General features: G+C 38.9%; 1 protein-coding gene across 1 annotated transcript; it reads right to left on the reverse strand.

Annotated features, from left to right (window-relative positions):
* Nucleotides 1-1,871: 1,871 nt before the first annotated feature.
* LOC139434279 (protein TsetseEP-like) lies at nucleotides 1,872-21,067 on the reverse strand. The gene is made up of 3 exons (XM_071204151.1): nucleotides 20,755-21,067; nucleotides 2,269-2,698; nucleotides 1,872-1,945 (listed from the first exon to the last, which is right to left on the reverse strand). Exons 1-3 carry the CDS (start codon nucleotides 20,956-20,958, stop codon nucleotides 1,872-1,874), a joined length of 708 nt encoding a protein of 235 aa, XP_071060252.1. The 5' UTR covers nucleotides 20,959-21,067.
* Between the last annotated feature and the right edge of the window lie 501 nt (nucleotides 21,068-21,568).

Below are 21,568 nucleotides of genomic sequence, written 5' to 3' on the forward strand. Positions count from 1 at the left end.
CCACTGCAATTGTCTTTAGTTACCTTTCAGATTACAGTTTTTCATCCTACCCAATTGAATCGAATAAATAAAAGCTTTAAAAAATGTTTTATTAATAATTTACACTAAATACAAAATGTTCCAAAAACTAAAAATAATAACAAAAACCTTTTTTGTTTACTATCCTATATCTCCGTTTTTATTTATTAATATATAAATGCATAAAATAGACAAGACATAGAAAAAAAACATCAAGAAAATCGAAAATGTAATTATCAATAAAGAAATGCTTAGAATAATTGAATACATATAAATAAATAACATTTGGAGGGAATTTGAAGTACAACATTCTACAAATCAGTACCGGATTTAATTTAAGGACAAATAAAGACAATAAATAACTATTTTACTGCACAAGTAATACTTTGATTTTGAGTATTTTTAGATTTACATAACTTCAGTGTTTTTAATGTAGGTGTTTTACTTTTGTATGAGTATTTTGTTATTGTACTGTTAGTACTTTAGCTGCAATAAAGGATCTGAATACACACACATAAACACATATGCCGCTCCACCTGTTGTTCAGAGCTTTAACGGCTGGAGATTAAGTATTAGGCGGACGGACGGACGGACGGACGGACGGACGGACGGACGGACGGACGGACGGACGGACGGACGCCTGACGGACGGACAACACACACACACACACACACACACACACACACACACACACACACACACACACACACACACACACACACACACACACACACACACACACACACACACACACACACACACACACACACACACACACACACACACACACACACACACACACACACACACACACACACACACACACACACACACCACACACACACACACACACACACACACACACACACACACACACACACCACACACACACACACACACACACACACACACACCATTTAGAGTATTTCATGGTAAGATGTGTGTGCAGTATGGTAGTCAGGACGGCCGTCTGTGGTTCCTCTGTTGATAAGTTATCTGCGGAGCACAGCTGCTCCAACTCTGCATTCATACAGTCAGCGCTAACAGGCTGCACACATCTGCATCTACTAAATATTCATATTAAAATATATATATATAGAAAATAGGATAATTCAGAATAAATAAAATGGGAAAATATAAAATAAATGTAAAAAAATATATGTATTTATTTAAATCAAATAATTATATATATATATATATATACAATTTGAATCTAATTGTAATAAAATATATATAAAATAGAATATATGTTTTAGGTAAAATATTTAGATTTTTAAATAAAGTTAAAGGTGGGGTAGGTAATTTCGGAGAAACCAGCTCGGTATTGATTGTGCGGTACATTGTAGTAAAATAACTTTATTTTATGTTTTAAGTTAAATGTAGGATGTTTGCAGTAAAATAAAGTCACCTGAAGTAAAGGTAAGTTAACTTCATTGTAGTAAACTTACTGTAGGTGAATATATTTAATTGGATCATTTAAAATAAATGTGAAATAAAACATATGAATCCAAATAAAATAAAAAACTAAATATAAAAATATAATATATACAAAAATATATTAAATATAAATAAAAGATAAGTTACATGAAGCAAAAGTATTGATTGTACAGTATTAGGTACTAAAAGTACTTAAAGGTCCCATGATATGGCCATTTCTACTGATCATAATTAAGCGGAAGATCAGTATTTGTTAGCAACCAGGAAATGACACCAGTAAGGACAAACAGATGAGAGTGCTGCGTGGGGTCTGGGTGCCGTGTTGGCGGGACGTTGCGGGGCTCGCTGCTCCGCCCTTTGAGGCTCGGACAGTGTGAGCTGGGTTACTGGTGTCGTTTCCTGGTTGCTGCGCGGGGTCAGCGAGATAGCGCGGAACTCAGTCTGAGCACACATACACACTCTGCGGAGCCGTGGCTGAGAAAAGATAAGGCTGAGTGACCAGGAAGAAAAAAATGTAAAAAGAGAAATGTCCAACGAGGCGTTCTGGGGCAGCACAGACAGGTCTTTCCTGTGTTAGAGTTTTACTCGCTACAGGGTGTACTTTGAGGGTTTGTGACTCTGCAGACCGGTTACATGCAGAAGAACCTTCATAACACAAGGGGACGAATAATAACCGGAAAAGCATGTCATGGGACCTTTACGGTGCTGATTGCGCAGTTAGTTTTACCCTGTAAACTTTAATTAATATGTGCTTTTTGGATTAAAATCCCTGCTGCATGATTTGTAATAATGAATGAAGTAACAACATCTCACCATTGGTTGGGAACATCTCAGGTTCTGGTTCTGGTGTAAACTCTTCGATGGGTTCAGGCTCCCAGTCCGTCTCGGGCTCGGGCTCTGGAACCTCAGCTGGTTCTGGGACAGGTTCTGGTTCTGATACTGGTTCGGGCTCTGGGACAGGTTCTGGTTCTGATACTGGTTCGGGCTCTGGGACAGGTTCAGGTTCCGATACTGGTTCTGGGACAGGTTCGAATACTGGGACAGGTTCGAATACTGGTTCTGGTTCGGGGACAGGTTCGGGTTCCGATACTGGCTCTGGTGCAGGTTCTGGTGCTGCAGCTACTTCTGGTGCTGCAACTGGTTCAGGTACAATCTCTAGTACTGGTTCAGGTTCTGGTACTTTAACTGGTTCAGGGACAGGTTCTGGTGCTTTAACTGGTTCTGGTGCTGGTACTGGAGCAGGCTGGAAAGACACAACATTTGAAAACAGTTAACTACTGTCAGAGATAAAAGGGAAATTACGAAAACATTTCTGGCCTGATTTTCAGAAAACCTGCCGGAAGGTAGCAAGGTAGCATGAGTTAAGGATGGCTATTGAAACATTTTTAAGTGTTTCTCCAACTTCACGTGGTTCTTGTGAATTTTCCCAGTCAGGACGTTTTTAACGATTGTTCAAACTTCACCTGAATGCAGCACAAATGCCAAATCTTGTAACGTTACCTTGGTGAGAAATATTGTGTGTTTTTTCCCAGTTTTCTATAACCATGTGAAATAAGACCCACGATAAGCCGGTTTGAGCAACGGTTTTAAGATCTTAAAAATAATGCATTATTTTTTAGTTTAACTCTTGCTGATCTTTCTCCGGGACGCCCAACATTTTATTTCACTTTCAGTTAAATACAAACCACAAGTGTCTTCTTACAAAATGTCAGGAACTTGTCTAGCCACCGGCATCTTCTCCGATACCAGTGCATCCCTAAATATATCCTCAGTGGAGGTCCCTGTGATCATATTAACATGTGACCTCTGACCTCTGACAGACCAACGCTGCGTGGAAGGACATGCTGTCAGCGGCAGATCCTCGCTGAGGGTCCGCCGCCTGCCACTGACTTCAGGACAAATGAAAGCCTCTCCAGTGTCTGCCGCCCTCCTCTCCTCGACACCTCTCATATTTATATGTATCTGTCTTTTCAACAGGAGACCCTGCTCCTCCACACAGACCCATCTGTCCGTGTCTTTTTGTAAAGTGCTGAGTATGAAGAGATTGACATTGGAGAGGCAGATCGAGTGTCTCCATCAAGAGTGTCAGGATGAACATGTGACTAAATCAGGATTCTAAAACCCTACATTCGAGTATTGGAAAGAAATCTAGATCAGTAAACCCTAAATCAAGATTAAGAAACCCAAAGTTAGGTTAACAATCATTAAATCAAGGTGATCATTTACAAAATCAAGATTTTAAAACACTAAATCATGATCGCATATTAAAATAATAATGAGATACAAAGTCAAAGTAGTATAATACTTAATCATGATTATGAAACACAAAGAAATGAAAGTAAAAGAAATGATAAATAAATCATTATTACGTGAGATACAATCTAAGTTTTAGAAGTTATGGAGGAATACAAAATTGACTATACAACATCAAATCAATATAACAAAATATGAACTCAAGATTATGAGATGCTCGTAATGATACATTTCTAAATAATGATTTCAAGATACTTAATACAAATGTTATAATACAAAATCAAGATGACAGAATACGAAATTAAGATTATTTTATTTAAAAAATTGGATTACAAGATACAAAATAATTTTATATTATTCAAAATCATGATTATAAAATACGAAATCAAGATTACGATACGAAATAAAGAGGATTTTATAGACATTTATGATAAAGATACAAAACAAATTCACTCAAGATTATAGAACACTTCGACTACAGGCTGACTCAGTACAGGCCCACATGTGGCAGTGACAAGTGACTGTATCAGAGCACTCGTGCCGGCCACTCTCTTAATCCCACAGCCCCCCTCCTTCTCTCCCTCTAAATGGATTGGCATCCGTTTAGCACAAAACACTTCCCTTCCTCTGCCTCTGAATTCCTGAGCCATGAAACACCAAAATAATCTCATCACCAAAGACTCGCTGTGTTCTGGATCACTGTGCTAAATGCAGAGTCCTTAACTCATTCTGTGAGTCAGCATGATGATACAGGATCATTATTATAGGATACCAAATCAAGATAGTGAGATTGGAAATCAAGATTGCAATGTACTAATTCAAGAATATGAGATACTGAACCAAGACAATGTGACTAATGTGCTGCTTTATCAACATGATGTGATGCATATTTAGGGATATAAAAACAAAACTTAAGATGATCACAAGAGTAAAATATCAAATTAAGATCTTGAGATACTCAATTAAGATTATATCAAACCAAATCATCATTATATAATAGAAAAGTATGATCATAAGATTCTAAATCCAAATTCTATAACAATAATTCCATTTAATACTGAATCCTGATTACGAGATGATACAGCATGCCTGTATAATGTTAAATCATGATTTCCAGAGAGTAAATGAAGACTATATAATCCAAAATCATAATTAAGAGATATTCAGTTGGGATTATACTTATACAAAATCATGATTTCATGATTCTACACCAAGAAGAAATACAAAATCATGATTACGAGAAACTAAATCATTATTATTTAAGACAGAATCATGATTACAAGACATTAAATCAATATTACTTGAATACTTAAAGGGGACCTATCATGCAAAATGCACTTTTGTACGTCTTTTATACATGAATATGTGTCCCCGGTGTGTCAGGGAACTCACCAAGTGTCAGAAAACACAACCCTCTCTCTTTTCCTCCATACCAAATCTCTAAAAATGGGGCTGCAACGGATCTGATACAGACTGATCCAGATTTGAAAGTTCTCTGACGTCAGGAACGAGGAGCTCCGCCTATATGGCCAACTCCCCACCTATCAGGGGAATGTGGGGTTGGGCCACGGCCGGCCATTGCCGCTCGAAAGCGCTGGAGACACTGTAGTACACATGCCAGGCCTGTAAGTGGCGCTGTAGTCTGCCACAAAAGCAGCGAAGAAGACTTTCCGCAAATGGTTGCCATGGTTGCCCTTCTGTTTATTCTCCGCTCTGGCTCTTTTTCTCCCTCCCCGAGGCAAGCGTTTGCTCCCGCTGCTGTAATTCAATGCAATCCCTCCCCGTCGAGGCAAGCACTGTAATTCTCTCCGGTTAGTCCACCAGCAGAGACAAACACCCACCTCTTCAAGGAACGAGGGGGCCGTGCAGCAGAGTTTCAGTTAGATTTGTTTCCGCCGGTCAACATGTCCGTTAAAGTTGAAATCTTCCGGACAAATTTAGAAAAGTGCCGGTCAAAGGTCTTCTTTGTTATTTATTGAGCTTTAAAACAAATGAATAATGACTCTATATAATCATATAAGAATAAAACACGGAGGACGGAGATCTCTTTTTCTCCCCCTCTTCTGACAGCCCAGCAGCTGATCTCAAAGCACGCTCCCCTCTCCTGCAGGGGGGCGTGGTCAGCTGCAGCTCATTTGCATTAAAGCTACGTCACAGAATCAGCTCTTGCACAAACAGTCCTGGAAAGAGCAAATAGAGCAAAATGAGGCATGGCTAAAATGCAGGATCTGTTTGGTATTTTGACTATAACTATATTTATATACTTTATATAGGTATGGCCCTAACATTTATTGTTCAAATATAGCATGATAGGTCCACTTTAAATCACTAAATCATGATTAAAATATATAACTAAAGATTATTCCAAACTAAATCATGATAACAGGTTTACTAAATGAATATCATACCTTACTAAATCATAAGATATTAAATCAAGATAATACCGTACTAAATGATGATACGTGATAATAAATAAAATGATTCCATAAATAATTCATGATTGCAAAATACTAAATCAAGATTATATAATACGAAAACCATCCTTACAAATTACAAAATCATGATTATGAGATACTTAATCAAGATTATGAAATGCTATATAACAACAAATAAACTACACTAAATCAACATTTCAAATGACTGATTGTGATGCCTCTGTGGGTTCATCTGCAGAGGGTGTGGCTGTGCTATGTCCAGTCTTGATTGCAGTAACTCAGGGCACCTGGGTCTGGTGCCCTGCAGCTACTTAAAGCCTATCTGCTCCTCTCTGTCTCCCCTCTGCTTTCTCCTACAGCCACCCAGTTCTGTTGAGTATGCTATTAGTTACTTCAGTTGCTTTACTTTGTGCACCTCAACACCCTCACACATACATGTCCATGCAACCCTCACCCTGCATTTACTCTACTGATACCACTGACGTCTACACCTCATGCTTTACCTACTTTGCACTTAAATTAATTTGGCTAATTTGAATTACTTGCTTAAATAAACATATTTTGTTAACCTTTAATATGGTGTGTCTCTTCTTTGTTGTGGCTTTTGAGCCAGGTCATAACACTGATCAAGATTTGAAAACCCTTCACATAGTCAGAGACTACAGGCTGACAGGCCCACAGGTGGCCGTGACAGTGAATGCATCCTAGACTATATCAGAGCACTCGTGCCAGCCACTCTTAATCCCACAGCCCCCCCTCCCTCACTCCCTCTAACTGGATTGGCATCCGTTCAGCACGAAACACTTCCCTTCCTCTGAATACCTCAGCCATGAAACACCAAAATAATCTGATCACCAAAGAGCCAAAGACTCGCTGTGTTCTGGATCACTGTGTTAAATGCAGTCATTAACTCATTCTGTGAGTCAGCATGAGGATAAATTGTTCTCTTGGCCAAAACCAAAGCCCACTGCAGTCGTTTTTAATTGGTCAAATATGTTTGTTTTGGACTAGTAAAAGCATGAGCTCATCGGGGGCTGCGTATTCTTTCAGCCGATGACCTTTGGATGAGTAAAAAAAGCAACATTAGAGCCAACTAGAGAATGCAATTCCTGAAGAAATTGCTACTGGGAATGCTTTATGCTGAAAAGCTGATGCTAAACTGCTATGCTGAAATGTAATGTGTAAGAATAAAGTGAAGAATTGACATGAACACTGGGGGCTTGAATGTGTGATGAGAGAAGAAAAGAAAGTAAAAAGGCTTGGAAAAGCAGCAGCATATTTGAACTGAACTAACTTGATGTCGCCATGCCAACGGCATTTGATGACAGTTATAGCGACATCGTTTCCATGGAAACGGCATATGGTGAGATCTCAGATTTGACGTAGAGCTGTTGAGGCATGGAGAGGTGATATATAGGTGAAGATTGTGGGACGACCGGACCATATCCATTGGAGCTACAGCGACATCGTGTTTTATGGCGAGGGATGCGTTTCCATGGCAACAGCCTATGGTGAGATCTCAGATTTGGCGTAAAGCTGTTGAGGCATGGACCGGTGATATACAAGCAAAGTTTGGGGGGCGATCAGACCATGTCCATTGGAGTTGAAGCGACATCGTGTTTTATGGCGAGGGATGCGTACTTTGTAGACCTTTCCATGGAAACGGAATATGAAGACACCCCATAACTGACGTAGAGCTGTTGAGGGCAGGACCATTAACCATTATCTGAAGTCTGCTGCTGTTTTATGGCGAGGGATGTGTTGCCATAGTAATACCACATTACGTAACATCAGATTTGATGTAGAGCTGTGTTAACCATTATCTGAAGTCTGCTGCTCTGAGCATTTCAGTTGGAGTTATGGCATCATCCTGTTCCATGACACAGGTGTTAATATTTGAGCTAAAGACGTGTCCAGAGATCAAAGGTTTCCATGGTGATGTGCAGTAATCAGTGAGAGGAGAGTATTTTCATTGTTCTGAATGAGAGATAAACCTCTTACATGTGAACGTTTTGTTGAAGAACCGTAACAGATATCGGTGAAATTTCAAAGCGTGAAGCATGTCAAGGAACTTGAGCATCTGAAGTGTAATTTTTGTGTACTTTCGGGTTAATAATGAAGAGGGAAAGATGAGGCTGAATGGGGTTTAATGGAGACATGTTGAAGGTTTTTGTCACTTCATGCCCTCAAGAGGCATATTGTTTAATATTTTGAATTTTGTATTTAAATTTTCAAGCTATGAGAGGTTTTCCTACGTTTGTCATGAAAAATGATGTCTCAGGAATGTAGGGTTTGGGAATTATGACAGGTTTAAAAGAAAATATGAAGGCAAAATTAAATATGTCCTCCACTCTAGCTGTGACATCACACACTCTAAAATCTGAAGAAGGTCTCTTTACCAAGGTCTGAACAATGTTTAATATCTCTAAAAGCATGAATCAGATTTAAAAGTTGTGTTACACGAATAATGTCAGACAGATGTGTAACATTTTAAAGTTGGAATGAGGTTTCTGAGTGAAAGTATGAAGGAGCAGTTAGCAGTTGAAGAAGGAGCAGTTAGCAGTTGAAGTTGCATGAAGATTGTTAAAGTCTGAAGAGTTCTCCATTGACTTCCATGTTAAACATTTGATGAATTATGGGATGTATCTCTGGAATTATGAAAGTTATGAATGAGAAAAGTAATAGCCATCGATTCCCGACCGAGCTGAACGTTTTGATGTTTGAACGTAGTTTCTGCGATGTGGGAGAAGAAGCAGCACAAAATAACCCGGCGGAATAATAAAGAATGTTGTGCGTCGAAGAACAAGTAGTGGGAATGCTGCATCAGCATTCCCACTAAATTAAGGATTATCATGTTTGCCAGGAAAAGTTACACTGATAAGATATTTATGAAATATATGAAAATCTATAAAATATTTAAGGTAAATAAATCCACATTTTAAGATATAATAGAATGACATGACAAGCTAAGATCAGAAAACACAAAATATCTATATTGTATTATGAAATCAGGATAATTCGATACTAAATAAAATAATCAAAATACATATTATAGGATTCTGAATTGTGATTATATAATACTAAATCATGATACTGAGCTACTACATTAAGATTAAATGATACTTGATCATGATTATACGTGACTTAATCTAAAATAATTAATCTAAATGAAATAAAGAACAGGAAATATTAAATCAAGATTGGATATTAGAGAATCATGATTACAAGAAGCAATATCAAGATATAATTATAAATCATGATTATGCTTAATCAAGATTATATCATACAAAATCATGATTACAATGTGCTGAATCAGGATTAGATAATACAAGATCATGATTACAAAATACTAAATCTAGATTATACAAAATCAGGATTAGAAGATATTAAATAAAGATTAGATCATACAAAATCATGATTACTAGGTGCAAAATCAAGATTATATATTTTAAAAATCCTGATTACAAGATGCTAAATCAAGATTCTTGCTTTGATAAGCCCTGCTCACTGTGGCCTTCCCGACCTCTGGTAGCTTATCCTGGTAAATGTATCCTGATCGGTAACAGTACACTGAGAGATCCACTCATAACATCTATTTTAGCTCTGTAACACTCGGGTGTCACACCTCCTGCAAACCTTTCCCCCCAAAGCAGTTCCTCATAAAAAAACTCACGTGTAAAAAGTGAGGCAACACTAACGAGGCAAAGTGGTTAGTGTTGCCCGGTTCAACCAGTTTGAAGAGCAGCACAGTGCCTCATACATTTTCCTGTTTTTTTTATAGCAGCTATCGGGTAGAACCAGTGCATGGGCTACACAAGTAAAATCATAAAGAAAAATATGCCGGTAAATTATGCCTGTAGAAAAACCTACTATGCCACAAGAACAAACAGTCACGACAGTCAGATTAGCTTCAGTTGCTATGATAACATCACCTGACTACCAGATACATCTCAATAACAGCATTGTGATACCAAGGAGGGACAATTCAGACTGAAACACATTCATTTACGGGGTTCAGGGATATGCATTAGTTGCTTGTGTGATAGTCTCCAGTGAATACTTTCCAGCGGCCGCTGCCGTGAGTTAACGGGAGAATAAACTCTGGTGGACGAGCAGCACTGCATCGGTCGGTAAATGCCGCTGAACCACATTAATAAACAATGCACCGATGCCCTCTGGGGAAGAGTATAACGTTGTAGAAATCGTTCTTTAATTTAATCTGGCTTCGTATGATTAATAGCACAACGAGCATCAACCCGACGCAGTCCCCATTGTTGTAGTTGTGACCGGCGTTGCTTTCTTTACATTGGGGATATAGGACTTTTAAGGGGGGGTGTCCTTCCCATGAATGAAGTGGTAAAGTAGGTCATCTGTGGCTTTAAACCCCACTACATCTAAATGTAGCACTGGAGATATTTTGCTGAGGTACAAATACCAAACTGACAGGTGTTGTGTCCGAGGTTACTGTTCTGCTTCTCTGACTCATCACAGACTCATTGTTCCCTCTGCTCTCTTTCTTCACCTTGATTTATGAGAGGGACAACAAGACCATTCTGTTCTTTGCAGGGAAATTGCTTAAGGGCAACATCTGCAGACTGTCTGGAACAGTATCTGCAGGGAAACTTCTTAAAGACTGTCTGCAGGGAACATCTGCATGATAACATGTTACTAAACTGTCTGCAGGGAACATCTGCAGGATAACATGTTACTAAACTGTCTGCAGGGAACATCTGCATGATAACATGTTACTAAACTGTCTGCAGGGAACATCTGCAGGATAACATGTTACTAAACTGTCTGCAGGGAACATCTGCATGATAACATGTTATTAAACTGTCTGCAGGGAACATCTGCATGATAACATGTTACTAAACTGTCTGCAGGGAACATCTGCATGATAGCATGTTACTAAACTGTCTGCAGGGAACATCTGCAGGATAACATGTTACTAAACTGTCTGCAGGGAACATCTGCATGATAACATGTTACTAAACTGTCTGCAGGGAACATCTGCAGGATAACATGTTACTAAACTGTCTGCAGGGAACATCTGCATGATAACATGTTACTAAACTGTCTGCAGGGAACATCTGCATGATAACATGTTACTAAACTGTCTGCAGGGAACATCTGCATGATAACATGTTACTAAACTGTCTGCAGGGAACATCTGCAGGATAACATGTTACTAAACTGTCTGCAGGGAACATCTGCATGATAACATGTTACTAAACTGTCTGCAGGGAACATCTGCATGATAACATGTTACTAAACTGTCTGCAGGGAACATCTGCAGGATAACATGTTACTAAACTGTCTGCAGGGAACATCTGCATGATAACATGTTACTAAACTGTCTGCAGGGAACATCTGCAGGATAACATGTTACTAAACTGTCTGCAGGGAACATCTGCAGGATAACATGTTACTAAACTGTCTGCAGGGAACATCTGCATGATAACATGTTACTAAACTGTCTGCAGGGAACATCTGCATGATAACATGTTACTAAACTGTCTGCAGGGAACATCTGCATGATAACATGTTACTAAACTGTCTGCAGGGAACATCTGCATGATAACATGTTACTAAACTGTCTGCAGGGAACATCTGCAGGATAACATGTTACTAAACTGTCTGCAGGGAACATCTGCATGATAACATGTTACTAAACTGTCTGCAGGGAACATCTGCATGATAACATGTTACTAAACTGTCTGCAGGGAACATCTGCAGGATAACATGTTACTAAACTGTCTGCAGGGAACATCTGCATGATAACATGTTACTAAACTGTCTGCAGGGAACATCTGCAGGATAACATGTTACTAAACTGTCTGCAGGGAACATCTGCAGGATAACATGTTACTAAACTGTCTGCAGGGAACATCTGCATGATAACATGTTACTAAACTGTCTGCAGGGAACATCTGCATGATAACATGTTACTAAACTGTCTGCAGGGAACATCTGCATGATAACATGTTACTAAACTGTCTGCAGGGAACATCTGCATGATAACATGTTACTAAACTGTCTGCAGGGAACATCTGCATGATAACATGTTACTAAACTGTCTGCAGGGAACATCTGCATGATAACATGTTACTAAACTGTCTGCAGGGAACATCTGCAGGATAACATGTTACTAAACTGTCTGCAGGGAACATCTGCAGGATAACATGTTACTAAACTGTCTGCAGGGAACATCTGCATGATAACATGTTACTAAACTGTCTGCAGGGAACATCTGCATGATAACATGTTACTAAACTGTCTGCAGGGAACATCTGCATGATAACATGTTACTAAACTGTCTGCAGGGAACATCTGCATGATAACATGTTACTAAACTGTCTGCAGGGAACATCTGGATGATAACATGTTACTAAACTGTCTGCAGGGAACATCTGCATGATAACATGTTACTAAACTGTCTGCAGGGAACATCTGCATGATAACATGTTACTAAACTGTCTGCAGGGAACATCTGCATGATAACATGTTACTAAACTGTCTGCAGGGAACATCTGCATGATAACATGTTACTAAACTGTCTGCAGGGAACATCTGCAGGATAACATGTTACTAAACTGTCTGCAGGGAACATCTGCAGGATAACATGTTACTAAACTGTCTGCAGGGAACATCTGCATGATAACATGTTACTAAACTGTCTGCAGGGAACATCTGCATGATAACATGTTACTAAACTGTCTGCAGGGAACATCTGCATGATAACATGTTACTAAACTGTCTGCAGGGAACATCTGCATGATAACATGTTACTAAACTGTCTGCAGGGAACATCTGCAGGATAACATGTTACTAAACTGTCTGCAGGGAACATCTGCAGGATAACATGTTACTAAACTGTCTGCAGGGAACATCTGCAGGATAACATGTTACTAAACTGTCTGCAGGGAACATCTGCATGATAACATGTTACTAAACTGTCTGCAGGGAACATCTGCAGGATAACATGTTACTAAACTGTCTGCAGGGAACATCTGCATGATAACATGTTACTAAACTGTCTGCAGGGAACATCTGCATGATAACATGTTACTAAACTGTCTGCAGGGAACATCTGCATGATAACATGTTACTAAACTGTCTGCAGGGAACATCTGCAGGATAACATGTTACTAAACTGTCTGCAGGGAACATCTGCATGATAACATGTTACTAAACTGTCTGCAGGGAACATCTGCATGATAACATGTTACTAAACTGTCTGCAGGGAACATCTGCATGATAACATGTTACTAAACTGTCTGCAGGGAACATCTGCATGATAACATGTTACTAAACTGTCTGCAGGGAACATCTGCATGATAACATGTTACTAAACTGTCTGCAGGGAACATCTGCATGATAACATGTTACTAAACTGTCTGCAGGGAACATCTGCAGGATAACATGTTACTAAACTGTCTGCAGGGAACATCTGCATGATAACATGTTACTAAACTGTCTGCAGGGAACATCTGCATGATAACATGTTACTAAACTGTCTGCAGGGAACATCTGCATGATAACATGTTACTAAACTGTCTGCAGGGAACATCTGCAGGATAACATGTTACTAAACTGTCTGCAGGGAACATCTGCATGATAACATGTTACTAAACTGTCTGCAGGGAACATCTGCATGATAACATGTTACTAAACTGTCTGCAGGGAACATCTGCATGATAACATGTTACTAAACTGTCTGCAGGGAACATCTGCAGGACTGTGTACGAGGAAACATCTGAACTGTTTGCATCGACTGCTGTCGAAATGGTTACCTGTATGTATGGAAGTTGGTGGTTTTTTATTCTATATTTTGAAATGGCTAAAATATTTGAGTCATAGGACGTTTGGATCTAAAGTTATCGGAGAAACAAGCTGAGCTAACGTTAGCGTCTGCCGAAAAGCATGCAGGGAGAATCTCTGAATCGGCTTTTAATCAAAGGGGAGGATGCGAGCTCTGTGGATACTTCTGCTTAGTTATCACTGTTGTTATTGTTTTGTTTGAAATACTTATTAGAGACATATAATTACATAATGTGCATTTCTAGATTTAAAACTGAAAACAATTACATTTGTTGTGCTCCATCAGAAACTGTTCTTCCTCCAACGTGCTGCTGGTGGCTACAGTGGGATGTGGGCAGCCTTTAAATACTGTCACTATTCTGTTCCCGTGTCATACTGGCCACGATGTGTTCATTGTGGCCAGAGCACAGACATGCCAGGATGCTTGTGCTTTGGCAACGGGGTGTGGTGAAGAGGGGGAAATCACAGAGGGGGAATTGATATGAAGCCATTGTTATCCCAGCCAACATTTCTGAGGGAGGGAAATACCAGCAGAAATGTGTCAGAAACAACAGCTCTATGAGTCCATGACACGGTCCTGTTCACAGTCTGATGAAGCCCAAAGAGACGAGGGGTCTGTGAATGCAGCGCAGGCCAAACCCACGGCATGACTCTGAAAACAGCTGAATCATGAGAAGTGGTAAGAGATGGTGGATGTGTGTTGTGCGATTTAACATTTCAAAAAGTGGGTTAATATTTATTTTGTGGGCCACTATATAAAAAAATGGGAACTATGACAAAAGAGGGATTTAAAAGAAAACACAGACCCAGCTACCTCCACATCTGTTCTGGACAGAAAACAGCTGCAGAGTCCTTCCTCCCTCCAAACCAGCGCTAACGTGTGAGCACTCACATGTCCATGTATGGAGAGCCAGCAGCACTGTGCTCATTTACCAAGCATGAGGAGGGAGGAACATTTTAAACAGACTAACACTTTTATATCCAGACTTTATCCGTAATTTCTACAAAACAGCACATCTTTTCACCCGTAATAAAATCCATGTCCTATTGTACGTCTAGCAACAATTCAACACTGCGATTTTCTTGTCAGAGATTCTTCTTTTAAGAAGCCCAATATTATCTCTAACTATCATAATAACATATTGACGGTAAAAACGGCACCAAATCTCAAATTTAAAAAAGTGCTGCAAGTTTCTGTACAAATTAAATCCAACTGAAAATGTATTAAAGAATATTTTAATGTTTCCAACATGTATGTGCAACAGATTTGCATATTAATATTATTTGTATTATTACTTATTTTAATTTTAGGACCGGATCAATGTGGATATTCTGTCTGACTTTGCATTCAATCGAAGTTTCAATTCAAGTAAAGTCAAATGAGCAATCGATTCATAAATATATTCACATCATATGTTTTCCATTTCCTTCAACACATTTCTTTCAGTCCATTGATACATTTAAAACAATGTATGAATCATTATCTACTTGACAAAGATATAAAAAGGTCCAAATGATATTATATTAACCCCATAACGAATTGACTATCTCTAGTTAAATGTTCAATTCATATAAGTGATATGCGTGGAGCCTTTCTTGGAGGGTACACGCTGTAGGGAACAGAGAAGTGGACAGCTGTAACTTTAGGAGGAGGATCAGTGCAACATACTAACACACCTAAATGTCAGGGAGCCAGATTGGGCTCGGCTCTGATGGCAGGGATACGTGAGGCATGCAGAGCTGTCAGTCTGAGACAGGAAGCTGAACAGCCCGAGCCAAAGGGAGGAACACATGCGAGCTCCTTTTACTTGGATTCTTTTATTCAATTTATAAATCAAAACATGTACCATCAAAATTCATTGAGGATGTGATTCCAGACAGAAGTCAAGAACAAATTGCTTTTCATTTCTAATTTCTAGCTAGTTTTGATGAAAAAGTGTTACTGATTTCAAATGGCTTTTGTTACTGTCCAATAATTGTGTATACCTTGCACAGAGACAAGGCAGTTTCATTATGTATTTGACTAAATAACCTTAATCTGAGTACATTGGCCCTGATAGTGCTTTGTTTTGTGTACAACCCTATATCATATTCCAATGTATCTAACATGTATCTAACATGTCACAAGTTGAGTAACATGTAACGGCACAACTTCATTTATTTACTTTTTTTTCAAAATGTCCAAGGACCTTTATTTATTTTATTTGTTTTCACTATTATAATCATAATTACTGTTATCATCATCATCATCTAATTTGTATTAGCTGTTTTCATTCAAAATGAATAACGTTTATTGGGAGCCATCAGTGGGGATATGACTGACTTTGCATTGAATCAATTTTAAACTAAATAAATCATAAAACTATGAGAAATAATGGACTTTGTGTGACGGTGACGTTACCGGCTGACTCCCACACAGCTTCAGCCATCACTGAAGAACAACAGCCTCTGTGTGTTCACTCCCTGAGGTCACACACACTTCCTTTATGTGCACATTTACACAGAGAGAAGATATACCATTCTGCTGCTGCAGCCAGGGCAGGAGAATGGACCGTGGGCACAGACATGAAGAACTGACAGTCGTTGTGCCTGCTTTGATTGTCGTGTCGTGTCTCTTGTAGTCGTTAATGTCTTTGTAGTTGTCTTATGTCCCTATTTGTAGTTGTTTGGGGTCTTAGGTCATTTTTGTTGGATTTTAATTGGTCAAATATAAGCAAAATTCATAGCATCTTTTTTAAATATTGCCTTTTTGTCAGAGTGACTTAACGTGACATTTGATGTTGGGTATCTTTGAAGTCATTTTTTGTTGATTCTAGATGTTTTCTGTGTCTTTCTGTGTTGTTGCATTGTGACTCTTTGTAGCCTCTTTGAGTCTTTGTGGAATTGTTTGGCGTCTCTTTGAAGTATGCTATGGCCCTCCTTGTAGTGATTTGTGTTTTAATGTAATGTGTCTTTGTTGTTGAGTGTCTGTTTGAAGTAATTTCATTTTTACTCTGTATCTTTGTAGTTGTTTTTTCTCCGTGCTTAGTTTGTGTCTCTGTTGTTTTGCATCATTTTGTCGTCTTTTTGTAGTTGTTTGGTGTCTCTTTTAGAAATGTATGTTTGCCTTGAAGTTGTTTTGCATTTCTTATTGTCATTTTGTGTGCCTTTTTTATCGTGCTTCTGTGAAGTCATTTTGTTTTTTTCTCTGTATTCGTTATGTGTCTCTTAAGTTGTTTACCCTTCTTGTGTAGTCATTTTGTGTGGAGAACTTTTACGACGCATATTAAGAATTTAACCTTGTTGTGCGCAACAGGTTGATGAGAATTATAAAACAACAACACAGAGGCTCTGTGTCCAAACCAAAACAGCAAACCTCATTACGAGAGCCCTAGACATAAAATATTCACACAGGAGTTTAACACTTTTCTTTTTTTTATTGATCACCTCGTGTTTCAAGACTTGTCTGTTAAGCTGTACAACCTACCAGAACAAACTGATGGTCAGAAAATAAACATATATACATGCAAAATCATGCAGCTGACTCTTGTGATTCTATACTCAGGAAACCATGACAACAACATTGAAATGTGACTTCAAATTGGTAGAAGGCGGCTTGTTCGTCTCAGTGTGTTCAGCCTGAATCAGCCGGATGAAATGACCCATGTGTCAAACATCACATGAAGCCATGTGAAGGCGTCACGCCCAATTTAGTCTTTATATTGCCCCCAAATATAGACGCCCAGTCTATCACATGTTACAGCAGCGGTGGGCACATTCCTCAGGCATTTTAAGGCCCTGGCCGTTTTCGTTAGTCGGAAGACGAAGCGTGTCCTGTCGCCCACACTCAATTTGGTGTGTCCCGCACCGGCGGCCGTGACACGCCTTATTTGGACTGCCAGACCCGATGCATGGTCAGGCCATGCATCGGGTCAGGCAGTCGGACCAAGCAATCACTCTGATTGGCTGTTCAGCTAGCGAATCAGTGCATGAGAAGCGAAACGGAAGTGAGGGACGTAAACAAACGATTTAAGAAGGCACACACAGACTGATATTCATTTTCATGTCATCATGGCGATCTGGAATGACGCAAACGAAGACCTGCTCTTCCGCTTCTTGGGAGACTGGTGCTTGAGAATGTCTTCCACAAGTAACACTGCAATGGCTGATAGCTCCAGTGCCGCACGAAACATATTTTAGAATGGACGAGAGGGAAAATGGAACGCACACGCTATTTGTTGTTGTTTATATCACGCAGTCTGTTCTTCTTCTCCGTCTTCCGGTTGTTGCCTATTTTGAATGGCGAATTCACACTACCGCCGCCTGCTGGTAAGGAGAGTTATTGCCGCTCACGCACTGAAGTCTTTGCGGTGTGTTCCCGTGCGACACATGGCCAAGACGCAGGAGAACACGGCGAGGCAACAGCCGGCGTCGGCGAGTCCTCTGGTGACTGCTTGGTGTGTCAGGGCCTTTAAAGGTCAAACAACGTCTGCAGACTTACTGTGTTCTGCTACTGCTGCCATATGAAACTGATTTGCATTTTAACATCAGGAGCACAATACATAAAGTATGCCACTGTGTGCACAAGCAAATCTAGTCATCAACTGCTGCATGAAGAAAAAAGAAGATGACTTTATTTGGGAATCATCAACCATAAAGAGGCCAACATCTACGACTAGAGACAAGCTTCGACCTGAGGATGCAAATTTCAAAGAACTTCCTCAATCGATTTCGGGATGAGTTAACAATGAAGAGCTGCTGCACACACGGGGCAGGTTATTGTATAATAACAGCGTTTTTATCATCTTACGTGTCCCGGAAATGCTGCCAAACATAAAACCGTATGAGAAATAGAGTTAGACAGGATGAATTAACATGAAAATACTAACAGCTTATTGTCAATAATTGTATAAATTCAAGCAAAACACTAAACAGAAAAGCTCAATTTTTTTCCTAAGCTTTCATAGTGGAAATGATATGTCAATTAATCAATGAAGTGTATATATATGTATATATGTATGGATTTTTTGGTTGCAATTCAACTTATGTTAACAAGTTTAAAAATGATAAATTCGATAGAGATGCTATACAGAGTAAAACATAACTGCCACGAATAACTATCTTCTTTTTTGGAATATTACTTTTCTTGATAAACTGTACAAAAAAGTGGAAAACGTAAATATTAATCAGTAATGAAGTATTAAATGTCTTGTATTGTTGCAATCCCAAATATGGCCAGTATATAATGAAAAAAATATCTAACATTGCAGAAGTTTGAACCAGAGAATGGTCTGGCGGTTAAGTCCTTCAAATAACTCGAATATTATTTGGCTTTATCGTTTTTATTTTAATACTGTTGGAAAGCAAACCCGTTTATAGCGTTAGCTCTGTTAGCATTAGTGGTGCTTTCCGCTGTTTGACAATACAATGCTAACATGCTAATGTTTAACAAAAATAAGATTATCCATGTTAGCATGCTAACATTAGCTAATAAATATTGCACGTATAGTCATTAGTTCTTTGCTCATTATCCAAATAAATTGTCTCATTCAAATGTAGACTTGATGATTAGAGCTGCAAAAAGTATTTGGCTCATGGATATGTCTATAGAAAAATAACCGGTCAATTATTTTGAAAACGGTTTCCTGCAGGAAAGTCTCAAAATTATTTGAGTTTTCAGCCTCTCTGGGTTGTGGACTAAGAACAAAAGACATTTAGAGACAACATCTTGGAAAAACCGTTTTTCTAAAACTAATCTTTAGATGAATCAGTTTATATCAGAATAAAAGACAGAGGAAATGTCATCACAACGCATCCCGTAGTTGGCTCGTTAGTGCACAGTGCAAAGCAGTATTTTGATGTTGTTACTGTATGTGCAGTATATTTACAGTGTGAACCAAAAGCATTACTAAGCATTGTGTTATTTAATATGTACCTTTTGTCCGACAATATGGAAGAGTTAACGCATTTAATTATTAAATCTCGTAATTTATCTTTGCTTTCTTTGTTTTGTTTTTCCTATGTAATCTTATCCCTTTGTTCCCTGTTTTTTAATGTTCGTATTTCTTCTTCCCTGTGTAAAGGAGGGGGCGTGTCTAGGTGGTGTTACTCATTACTTAAGTTACACAGTCGGTAACTTAACAATTGATTTGTTTTCAAACTAACCTGCACAATCATATGAAAACTAAGGCTAAATATAACGTTTATTTCTTTATTATATCACCTGAAACATCATAGCTGAGTATTGTTAACACAATTTTCCAAATATGGATTGATCAGTCAATTGATTTGAGTTCAACCAAAATGCTGAATTCCTCTCCAATGCCAATGCATACTCATTATATTTGCATTTCTACTGCAAGTCATCAAAAAGTAGGGAATGTACACCTTTTGTAAATGTACATTTCCTTTTTTTTGTACATTCAAATATATTACTAATTTCTAGATATGGGCCTGTTTTTAAATCTAATTTATGTTAAAAAACAGCTAAAACATATGTTATTATATTTTACCTATATGTATAGTCAGCAAAACATTTAAGTTATGTAAAGGTCATCCCCCATTGTTATGTATAGCAAATACCTTTATATTTATGTATAAAAATGCAAAAAAATTTATTTCACTTTGAACATGTTTCCAAGCCTATATTTTACTTGATATGTATACTTTGCAAAAATGTCTGGATGAATAACGTTTTTTTAAGTAAAAAAAAATTGATAATATTTTTTATGGAAGAAAATGCAAGTTTCTGTTAACTTTAACCATGTCATGATTGGTTATTTTAAACACCAAAAGAGTGAAACCATCTTACCTTCACTTTGACCGGAGCAGGCTCGGATCTGGTCGGTTGTCCCAGGGCTCTGGAGGGAGGGATGTCGTCTCCGTAGCCGACTTTGGGCTTCTTCTTGGCGGCTGCGGAGGCGTCGGGCTTCTTGTTCAGATACGATGAAGCGAAATAAATGGCGACTGCGGTGAAAAGGAGTGCGGGGATGATGACGGCCGGGTCCAGGTCCATGATGGAGGATTTACGAAAGAAATATTAAGGAGAAAAAGTTACAAACGTGTGCTATCCAGGCTGCAGTCACACACACTGAGCTGCATCCCGCCTCCAAACACAATCTACCCTCAACAGCTGACCACTCAGGGAGGGGGGGTGTTTCAAAATAAAAGCCTAAAGGATAATGCTTTGCCACTTCAGAATAAAAGTCTGGTTTTGAGCGATGTTACCTGCCAGAATATAAACAGTATCTGGACTAGAGTCCAGGGCTACTCAAGTGGCGGCCCGCGGGCCAAATCCGGCCCCGGGGTGATATTTACTGGCCCTTCGAGTATAATGTTTTTTTTTTGGGCCAGTGCCTTTATTCCAGAGAGGGTGTTACATTGAGAGATAGAGGGGAAAACATTGCCTGAAAACTTCGGCGAGCTCGGGTTTCGAACCCACCTACTAGCTACTGTAGTGACAACTCCTGTCATTTATTGCATCTCTGCTTGAATGATTAGATAATTTCACCTAAATTAAATCAGATGTTGATGGTTAAATTAGCTTCACATGTATGATGTAGGCCTACTGAGTTCTGAGCCAATTAGATCTATAAAGGCCTTGGGGCTATGTTGTTTGATTTCAT

Source organism: Pseudochaenichthys georgianus, chromosome 8, assembly GCF_902827115.2.
Source record: "Pseudochaenichthys georgianus chromosome 8, fPseGeo1.2, whole genome shotgun sequence".
NCBI classification, from domain to species: domain Eukaryota; kingdom Metazoa; phylum Chordata; class Actinopteri; order Perciformes; family Channichthyidae; genus Pseudochaenichthys; species Pseudochaenichthys georgianus.